At 41.1% G+C, this 10,787-nt stretch overlaps 1 protein-coding gene across 2 annotated transcripts; it reads right to left on the bottom strand.

Moving 5' to 3' along the window:
- Positions 1 to 531: 531 nt before the first annotated feature.
- arf3a (ADP-ribosylation factor 3a) lies at positions 532 to 6,574 on the bottom strand. Of its 2 annotated transcripts, none has more exons than XM_055049814.1 (5): positions 6,500 to 6,574; positions 3,820 to 3,995; positions 3,616 to 3,726; positions 2,870 to 2,994; positions 532 to 2,769 (listed from the first exon to the last, which is right to left on the bottom strand). In XM_055049814.1, the coding sequence occupies exons 2-5, from the start codon at positions 3,965 to 3,967 to the stop codon at positions 2,608 to 2,610; spliced, it is 546 nt and encodes a 181-aa protein (XP_054905789.1). In that variant the 5' UTR covers positions 3,968 to 3,995; positions 6,500 to 6,574; the 3' UTR covers positions 532 to 2,607. The 2 variants fall into 2 exon arrangements, with proteins under 2 accessions (XP_054905789.1, XP_054905790.1); XM_055049815.1 differs by having other exon boundaries at positions 3,820 to 3,984; positions 6,500 to 6,539.
- Positions 6,575 to 10,787: the final 4,213 nt, after the last annotated feature.

Genomic DNA, 10,787 nt, shown 5'->3' with positions numbered 1-10,787 from the left:
TTCTTAATGCCAACAGCTTTGGATGAGGGGAGAAAAAAAATACCATGTAAAGTCATGTTCTTTACAGCTGTTTAAGTAATTATTTTGGTGTCCACAATCACTTTAGAATACATCAATAAAATACAGTATTATACTGAATTTTTGTTTTGATTCTGGGACCTTCTATACAATATACTGAGGAATTAGGAAAAAGGAAATCCACATTTGGAGCATTTCCAGACTTTTCAAGACTGTCTCTAATGTTTTATGTACATTCATGTCTTAAAAAACAGTATTTATATGTTAACTTTTATTGGTCTCATCTAATATTCTAACCCTACGTTTTAATTCGCTTTCAGCAAAAAAAAATTGTCATAATTAATTATAACGCTGGCTTGAAATCATCCGTGTGTAATCAAACTTGGTGAAACGAGCTGACGTAAATGAACTTCTCAAAAACGGCCCAATTCGTTGAACTTGACTGCCCCGTCAAAGTGTTCGAATACTGAGCTCAAAGCCAAAACATCACACATGAAGCAGAAACAAGAGAAATCAGCTTAATTTGGTCGTTTATTGATTTTTGAAATACCAGGAACCATCAGATCATTCTTCAGTTTGACACCAGTTTGTGTTTACGTCCTGTTCACATTCTAACAGTTTCCTTCTGAATCAATTTCTGGAAACACATCAGAACAAAATGTTGCCCGGCCGCGTTTCTCTTCGCCTGTTGATGATAATAAAAATAATAATAACAATCTCTGAAAGAAGGATGTTTAGCCACAACAATGTCACTGATATCAGGCGAAATACTGGACGTGTTCTCCACAAGCAAACCTGTTATCAAAGAGAAAAGAAACCACTGACATAATAAGGCCACAAAATGAAAATTCACAGCAAACAGAACATGATAGATAAACACATCACACGCACAAGTTGTTGTCAGTTGTAATCAGCTGCCAACATGCTGACCCATTTATCTACACTGAGAGCAACAGTGGATCACTTCTCCTGCCACAGTAACATACAGTATATACAGTTGCGCGCCGACATAAAAAAGCATGCTTGTTTGCATATTAGAAGGTTTTTTCGGTAAACTTTACACAAATTCATGACAATTGTTTTAGTACAGCATTGATCCCACCAGCAGCAGTGATTCTGACTAACAAATATAGTCTGAAGGAAACAGGCTAGTACAGTATATTTCACTTTTAATTACACATCTTTTACAGTATTAACATGCCTTATGATGCAGTATGACTTTCAATCGCTCTCTCTTGTTTTATGACTATGCGAAAACTCAAGGCATAAGGAAAATCGACCTGAAACGATGAAATTAGACAAAATGAAGGAACAGGAAGGACAAGCAGAACAGGGCAGTGCGTTCGTGTGTAGAGCGACAAATGACAATGTGCGACGAGACACATACAGAGATCTGGTTAACAAAAGCCGTAACGCGTGTGACGAACGAGCAAAGCCCCTCGGATAAAGAAGCCGACGCAGAAAAATTGGATTTTTGAATAAATAAACATTCAGAACTGAATAAGCTCTAAAAACTGCCAATCACATGCTCTGCTGAATCACTCTCTGCAGGAAAAGCCGACAGCAGTGCTTTTTTTTTTTTTCTTTTTCTCTCCTCGCTAAGCTGAGTGGCTGTCTGTTCTGTCGTCTGCATTAGCTTGGATATCACACCTCGATGAGGCCGGATGAGTTGTCTTTAACCCTCTCTGAGCCATCGAGAACATTTGCTTTGTAGTATTTACAGCAGAAGCCTTCATTAGTTCCCACAAGGCCAAATGAGGGATATTTCCATGCAGGTTAGGAAGCAGCAATAATACACAGTTAAACTATAGAGGCTTTCTTTTGTTTTTGTTTTTTCCACACAGCTGCCTGAGCAGCATATTCACGTTGCATTAAAAAAAGAAATCATTCAATGCACTTAGAGCTTGACATCAATCGATAAATAAACAAACGAAGGCGATCATTCATATCGGCATCGGCAGAGTTCACGTTTCTTAAAATAAATAGAGAAAAAAAATATGTTTAAAATAAATACAATCTTGAACCTAATTCGTTCTGTCATGTAAATAAAATCTGGGGAGCACAATTCCACGCTAGTGAAAGCTTATATTGTCTGAGCCTGTAGAAGCGTACCACATGTAAAATTGTGAGTTGATGTTCTAGCATACTGTCACTCTGCACGTTTACGACATTCTTTGCAATTTACACCACGGTCGTGGATTCTAAGGTGAGGCGATTCTGCCGTCATGTTCTGAAAATGGCAAATATTTGATGCAAATCACAGACTGTAAAGAAGTGGAGAGTCATACGCCTTTATTGTAATGTTACACAATTAAGTCCCAATATTTGACGCGTTCAGTCTGAAAAGCATAGATCGGTTTTGATCAGCTTTGACACAATTTGTTTGTGAATCATTAATTAAAAAAATACAACAAAAATCTCACTACAGATCCAAACGAGTCGGATGAATCAAAAGTACAGAAACGGAAAGATAGAAATATCAGCGGGGAGAGTCTATCTCCTGGGAGCTTTTTGAGTGATTTCTCGCTATTTAGTGAGCACAACAGACTTACTGCAACCTTCCACCCAGACTCTTCCCCGACCAGCTCCTCACTTCTTGTTCTTCAGCTGGTTGGCCAGCCAGTCCAGGCCCTCGTAGAGGCCGTCCCCGCTGGTGGCGCAGGTGGCCTGGATGTACCAGTTGCGGTGGCGTAAGGAGTGCAGGCCCAGCTTGTCCGTGATCTCTGCGGCGTTCATGGCGTTGGGCAAGTCCTGGGCAAAAACCACGCAGAGCAGAGCGGTCAGGTGAGAAAACCCCTCGGCTGAAGGGAAAAACGGAAAGAAGGCACGTGACATATGAAGAGGACTTTACTTGTTTGTTGGCAAAGACAAGAAGAACGGCGTCCCGCAGCTCGTCCTCGGCTAGCATCCTCATCAGCTCCTCGCGGGCTTCGTTGACCCTCTCGCGGTCATTGCTGTCCACCACGAAAATCAGACCTGCATGGAAAGAAAGAGAGTGAAAAGATTAAACAAACTTAACCCCCAACGTCACAATAAAACGACTTACATGTTGTTAAAACAAATTCTGTTAAAGGTTGCTTCAAAATGTATAATGGTAATCTGAAACAGCAAATGAAGCTGAGCTGAAGCATTAGTCAGATGTGCCCTCAAGTGCTGTAGGCGAGCGTTCTGCTGTCTCGTTAGCAACAAAGTGCAGAAGCTTGGAATTTTATGTAACAAAATATATCAAGCGGAATGAAAATGAGGAGAAAAAATCTGTTAAAATGTGCTGCGCATTAGTTTATGACCTTTGAAATAGCGATTCTGATGCATTTACAATTGTAAATCTTTTAAAAACAATATTTTTATAAGATTTTCAAGTCTTGCAATAGATTCTAACTTCCCATTGGCTCCCACCAATTACACTTTCCCTCTTTCTATTTTGAGAGGATGGAAAGAACTCTGTTATGTTTTTAACAGGATCAAAAAGGAGGTGACTGGATTCAAATGCACATCAAACATTTCAGTTCTTGTTTGTGTGTGTGTGTGTGCAAAATATTTTAAAAAGGGGATCCTTTTGTAATCCGACAAAACTGATAAAAAAGTCCCTGAGCTCGCCTTGAGTGTTCTGGAAGTAATGTCTCCAAAGGGGACGGATCTTGTCCTGGCCACCCACGTCCCACACGGTGAAGCTGATGTTCTTGTATTCCACCGTCTCCACGTTGAAGCCTGGACAAGAAGACACAGCACATGGAGTTGAGGCGTCAGACACATGCTCATCGCCACGCGGACTGGCTGGGTTCTTCTTCTCTCGTCACGGACCGATTGTGGGGATGGTGGTGACAATCTCCCCCAGCTTCAGCTTGTAGAGGATAGTGGTCTTCCCGGCGGCGTCCAAGCCCACCATGAGGATCCTCATTTCTTTTTTGCCTATCAGGCTCTTCAGCAGGTTCCCAAAGATGTTTCCCATGATGACTCGGACCTCAGCTGCAACAGAACTGTGAGACAGGTGACTGAGCAGCAAAGCGGGTGCAAATACAGTCACGAAGGAAAAAAAGAAAAGCATCCTCTACCAACATTACAGTCTAAGTACACTCCAGGATTTGGTTTTAGAAGCAATGACTTGATCTTCTTTTTACACAATTGCCTCATTGTCTTGTGGAAGGATCAGTTGCTGTGATTAAATATCTGTAATTTGATCTAATGTGTCTAAAGGGACCCTTTGACCCCTTTAGACACTTTAGACCCCGTTATGTGTTAAAGGACACATAACGTAGCCTGTGACGGACTGACGTTTTCCGCTTGTCACCCCAATGGCTGTTTCAGCGAAGGGTCCCCTGATGGCCCTAAGCGGGTGTAGACCTGTGGGTTTTGCGGGTGGATGTCTAAAAGAAGAACCTTCTCCTTACAACCTTTTCAAGCATGTTCAATCTTTTTCTAATGCCTCTGCCATGAACTTTGGTAAAATAACCGCTGCCTCTTCCTGGATTGATGGGCAACAATGATTGCTTCCCAAAGGTCATTGCTGATGTCTTCCCTACTTGGCTTCAGGCTGACTCACACGTGATCCAGACCAACAAACGAGCAAAACTCCTGCTTCCACAGAGGTGGTCACACTTTCTGACGATCGAAATATTCATGTACGTTTGATTAGCAGAATCTGGCCGCTACTAGCTTCCTCCCGTCATTTTCTTTTTCCCGTGACTTCAGGCAGCCAGAACCACGGTCGAAATGTTAGCGCCTGAGCAACATCTAAGGGGAAAGTCTGTAAAATTCCACTTCACACGTTTTCAGGCAGCTGACCCGACTCTGCTACTGTAAACAGCTACTTTTACACAACTGCTCTCTGGATCTCTGCTGTTAGGTGGATCAGCTTTCATGTGAAGCAGGTTAACTACCCATTCAGCTGTTTGCTGGAACCTGAAGCAAAGCAAGTAGAACGAGCAATTTGCACGTTAAAGGACACATAACGTAGACTGTGAGTTTGTATGGTACACACAATCAATACACTATAAGAAACATCCTTTTGTCTTAATTTAAAAAAAAAAATCTCAGATGTATTATTTTAAAAATCCCCTTTTATATTTTAGCCTTATAAAATGAACTTGCCAATTTGAATAAAACAAGATAGATTTAATTCAAATATTTAAGTCAACGGAAGGTCTATTTGGCAATTTTGTTTGTTTGCAATACGTATTTTCAGAATAATCTGAAAACAATCTCTGAAAACTGTTAAATACAAAAACAAATGAAGCCAGGAGAAAAAAAGAGAGGCATTATTTATAGTGTCTAAAATCTGAATTAGTCAGAAAAAAGAAGCAGAAAAATGTGTAGGATGTTTTATTCCTTTAAACAATCAGGCAGAATGTGTGTAATAGGGACTGAAACAGTAATGAGCTATTGGAAAATTGTCCTGACTTAAGTGTGGTCAAACTATTAAATGAGGTTTCTAGGGATCAGAGTTGTTTATTCAGCAAAAACCCACAGCTGTGCGACTGGTTTAAGATCTGAGAATCCTGGAGGTCACGCGAACATCTCAAACTCATTGTTGTGATCCTCAAGTCATATTGTCCCTTGCAGCAGGGCATTACTCTGTTGAAAAAGGACAAAGCCATCAAACTGTCAGTGATCTTAAACTGTGCTTAGTTCTGGTAGGAGTCATAGCAACATCTGCATACCGGCTTGCCTTCCACATTATTTCCCCACTTCTAATAAATCAAAGCCGAAGACAAGCCACTAAGATCATCAGTGGCCTCAATGTTACGCCTGATCTGTGTGTTTCCCGTTCACTTCCTACATGCGATATCTATTTATCAATTCTGTAGCGAAGACGTGCATTATCAATGCCATTTGGTCTCAGCAACTTCATAACATTTTCAGGGAGCAGCGGTGAGATTTGAGATGCTGTTCAGTTCACTCTCTGTGGCCCTCAGTGGCATTGACCCTTTAGGCCAACTTTGCTGTCAACTTCTGCCAACGCATGTCACCTCAGAGTCACTTAATTCTCACTCTGGAAATCATTGTCACGTTTCAGAGCCAATAGCAGATATTTTACACAACATGAGCAGGAAGGAGCAGCTCGCACAGCCTGTGACACGAGCCTCTGCTCATACATCTGTCATAATGCGAGGCGAAGGGAAGGGAGATGCTGCAGTCCGAGCAGCCGACGGCTTCCGACTCGTTTCTCCGGTCTGGATGCGACAGCTGGTCAGGTGTGCCTCTTTGCTTCTGATATCAGCTAATATTTTTTTTTTTTTTTTTTTTTTTTTTGGTGGGGGGGCATTCAGAGGAAAAATGTACGCGTTGATTTGTGCGCTGTAATCCCCGCGTGCAGTCACGACCAAAAAAAAAAAAAACACGGCCGGATATCGTCGATAAACACGATAATTTAGAGAGAACGGTGCGTTTAAGGACGTTGGAGCAGCGACATAATATTTCGTAAATTAAAACTTGAGCACATCTTTTGAAATTTTCACCTTTTTTCCATCTCATGCACACTTACCCGTCAAACGGCAGGCAGGACACCAGCTGGATTCAGCAGGCAAAGGACTGGATGATAGTCTCGCGAGGACTTCAGGCCTGTCTGCGGCGAGTTCTCGCGATATGTCGGACGCTATGAACGCATCTCACGTTTGCCATCCTCAGGTGACTTTCTCAAAAAGCAGGTGGACTGCGGGCACGCAGCTGCTCTCTACATACATGCGCATTCAGTACGAAACAACTAACTCACTAAACACACGCTTCAGTAGCGTGTGTTTTGTCAAATTTATTTATTTTTTAAAATCACGATAACCTTGTAATCGTCAACATTAAAAGGTTATCGTTTGATTTATATATTATTGGAACATTCAAGCAAAGCAGAAAATCCTTTAAAAGTCTGTTTATTAATTTTAAAATGTGAAACTTATATTTGGCTTCTGTTTTTTTTTTTTTTTTTTTTTTTTTTTTTTTTTTTTTTTTTTTTTTTTTTACAGAGTTACGCATATCCAGGGATTATTTCTTTTAAAATATTGGAGACATTTTATCACAATTTTTTATTAATGTACCCTTGTACATAAAGTACTGCATCAGTGCAAGAAGAAAACAGAAAAACAACTCAACTCACTTTCAATTAGCTGCTAGCTTTGCCCCTAATTAATAAAAAACACTTGGAATACATCTGTGTGTGTGTGTGTGTGTGTGTGTGTGTGTGTGTGTGTGTGTGTGTGTGTGTGTGTAATTAATTAACATAATTTATGAAGTTCACTTTTTCATTGATTTAGTTTATGGAGATGTAATAGTACTTCAATCGTAGTCTAATTGTGCAATACTTGTATATGTATTACACATGGAAGGATGGATGGAAAAAAAAATATCTTACACAAATTTTAATTTATTTTCACCGACCTGTAACATTTTGAAGACTAATTTCAAGTGTTCATTCAGCTTCTATGGCAAAAATAGAAAATTTCTCAAACTCATAAAATAAAGACGGTTTGGATCAATAAAACAAATGGAAAAATGGTCATTTGTCTTTCTACATTTCTGAATAAAAAAACTTACTGTCAGCATATTATTAATACACATATTTTCAGCGAAAATATGTATTTTTTGTCTTGTTACAGGAGCCCAGAAAATGAATCCTAAGTAACAGAAAGTCTCCTGGCAAGCATGCTTAAATAATTAACACAGGAATCATCTTTATGAATAAGTCATTGCCTGACTGTAATTGGATGCCAAGTGATACTTCCTGGCAGAAGCCACTCTTGTGTCACAGATAATAAAAGTGACACAAGAGGCAACAGAACAAAGTGAATTCATATCTGTTTTGGTTTAATCTACTTCGGTTGTTGTTTTGGTATTTTATCGTGTGCCGGATGCTTGTTTATCCACCAGAACTAAAGCACCGTGATTAAATGACACAACCTGAAACCAGCTCGGCAGCCGTGGGTGAATCCAACGTTTGTCTCTCTCCTTCCGCTGTGTTGCGTGTCAGTCAGCGGTCCGGTAAAAGATGTGTTTATCAATTCAGCGGCGAAGGCTGGGGAATCAAAAGGGGAGCAGATGTTTGCAGCTGCACACCAGATTACGGGGTGGAGTGGATGGTGGGGGAGCAGGCCCGGTTTTGGAGCTCGGCAAGGGTTACAGGGGGGTTACGGCGGGCTCGGGTGGCGGCGGGAGAGGTAGGGTGGGGAGTTATGACTTAAAGAAGCCTTTCCTCTGATGTGTCTGCCAGCACGCACCCCAAGCAAATACAATCACAAGAGTCGCTGGTTCTGCTAGCTGAACTAATGAGGGCCTGCACGTTGAGGGCAGGGGCTTTGATGTTCTGGGTAGCTGGCTCCTTGTGTTTTCTCTCCCGCTCTCCTTCTCTGCCTGTCCCACATCAAAAAATGCAAGGGGAGTTGAGAAGCAGATGTTTTGAGGCACATTTTTATACACAGTACAGTTCATTCACCCCATCTCAGTAACTCTGTTTGTCCACTGCTGCTGCATCACCACTGCGTGAAGGGCAAGAAGACCTATTCCCCCCCACATCTTCATATCCAACTAAACACTCTAAATCGCCTTACTTTATACATATAATCATCGTGTCAGTCAAGGCGGGTGACTTTTATCTCTCCTGACTTCCTCGGCTGGCCTGCCTCTCTTTAATTTCAGCCCAATCTGGATGTCATTACTCAAGGGGGGGTGGTTACAGGGGCAGTCTATGTGTTGCTATGCATGTGTCTCTGCAACGATGAGGGGGAGAATGGGGAAGAAAGAAAAAGTCCACCCAACCTCTGTCTCACACATGGGAGAAACAGTGACAGGAAATTCCCTTATGCAGCAGCTCCAGGGTGAAATGATAAAGGAATGAAGAAATGCAAACCAGAAATCCAGGCCTTTATCATTCCAAGCCATTTGCAGTCTCCTGCTTATACCTTCCCTGCGTAACCCCTCCACAACTCCCTCAAAAAAAAAAAAAAAAAAAAAAAAAAAGATATAAAAGGGGGAGAGCACAGCCACTGGCACTGTCATTCCTCTGGAGTCGAGGGATATTTACCAAAGTCCCTACAAACAAAACTTAATTGGCATTAAATCCTATGTGGCAGAAAGGCTTTTCCCAGCAGGCTGAGCACAAAGACAGTTTGGATTATCTAAGATATCCAGGAATGCAGTCATCATAAATCAAGTCCTGTGGCGACATTAGCATTTTGCTACATCCACAGCTCATGCATGCATGCATGGTTTTGATTGTGCCGTGTGTATGTCGGAGCACATACACACGTCTTCCCGCATAGATGCGTCCATAGATGCGTGTTTATGTTTTTCACTCGTCTGTCCCCTCAGCAACAGCCGTGGAGCGTCCCGGGCAGCGAGTGGTTCAACAAGTTACCTCCTTGGCTATGAACTCTGGACAGATGATCCCCTCAGATCCTCATGCAGCAAAAGACTGGTATAATCACCACCAACTCTCTGCTCCATCTCGATGCGGCTCTCCAGTAATAAAAGTCATACTTTTAGGGAAACAATATCCTGCGGCTATAAAATGTCCTTCTCTCAGCGTGGAGTGGCCATAAAAAGGCCTCTCACCTCCCAAATCTGTAGTGCATCAAGCTTATCCCCACATTTACACAGTATTAAACACAGCCATGCACGCGCTCAGGCCAACACACACAACCCTGAGCATCACTTCAGGACTAAAGTAGGTCCATCTCTCACTTTGACATGTGGGACATGTGGGAAGAATCTAAAGAGCCCTTAAACAAGTGAAACAGAACAACCAGGATCATAGTACAATATAAAAGAAAGCCAGCACACATCACATTGCAGATACACCAAATGGAGACATATTTGTATCATATTAATCAGAATTAACATTAATTGCTTTTTTAAAACCGACGTATCGACTCCCATGTATCGACTTTTTGGGAGGGCAAACATATTGGGAAAACATTTGCACAGTGCTGTAAAAATGGGGGAAAATATTTTCCCCATGATGATCAAAAACAAAAATGATCAAAAACTGCTGTCAGACAAAAATAATCAGAGTAAATCCAGAGCAAAATGCAGATTCGCCACCATTGTTGCATCATAAATATACTCTGATTAAGCCACGTTTGAAGGAAAGCTCAGCTCAGTTCCACGAGCCAAGCTTGGTCTGATTATTACCAGACCTGTACAGTCAAGAAATCACTTAAAAAGTTCCCGTCTGACAACACGAAGCAAGCAAACAGATATAAAAAAGAAACATCTAAAGACATTGAATAATAGGTAAAAAGTAGAGTCATCGGTATTGATCAGTTTTAAAAGGGTTGCATTAGTGTCCTTTTCACTGTATTCTAATGAATCACAGTGAGAATCATTATCCATAAATTGAGAAGTCATGGTACAGAGGAGAGGCTATCCAAAAAAAAAAAAAAAAAAAACTATTAACGACTCATCCAGGAGGTCACAAAAAACCCAGAACCACATGTAATGCTAGGAATATGACATTTACCAAAAAAAACCAAAAAACATTTAGATTATTCCCAAGATTTTTGTGTGCAAATTTTGTGGGCTGACGAGACAACAGGCAAACTTTCTGAAAGGTGCATGCCCCATTAAAACTGACATAAAACCAACATTTCAGGAAAACAAGTACGGCATTAGAAAAATATCATGCCAAAAGTCAAAAATAGCGGGGAACAGATACACAACCCCTTTTCCTCCCAAAACCTCCGCCAGATATTAAGATTTTAAAATGGCCCAGTCAAAGTCTGGAACTCAATCTGATTGAATTTCTGTGGTGCCAGTTTGAACAAATCAAAGCAATTCTGCAAAGAGAA

The sequence above is a fragment of the Poeciliopsis prolifica genome, unplaced genomic scaffold (genome assembly GCF_027474105.1).
Source record: "Poeciliopsis prolifica strain line A6 unplaced genomic scaffold, Auburn_PproV2 SCAFFOLD029, whole genome shotgun sequence".
NCBI lineage: Eukaryota > Metazoa > Chordata > Actinopteri > Cyprinodontiformes > Poeciliidae > Poeciliopsis > Poeciliopsis prolifica.
This window is presented reverse-complemented; position numbering and strand designations above follow the sequence as displayed.

Excerpts from the sequence above, each read along its gene's own strand:
- arf3a (XM_055049814.1), bottom strand. The coding sequence starts at position 3,967 with ATGGGAAACATCTTTGGGAACCTGCTGAAGAGCCTGATAGGCAAAAAA. Across the intron at positions 3,727-3,819 it reads CACCACCATCCCCACAATCG|GCTTCAACGTGGAGACGGTG; the intron begins GTCCGTGACGAG and ends CTTCTTGTCCAG. Across the intron at positions 2,995-3,615 it reads TTACTTCCAGAACACTCAAG|GTCTGATTTTCGTGGTGGAC; the intron begins GCGAGCTCAGGG and ends CTTTCCATGCAG.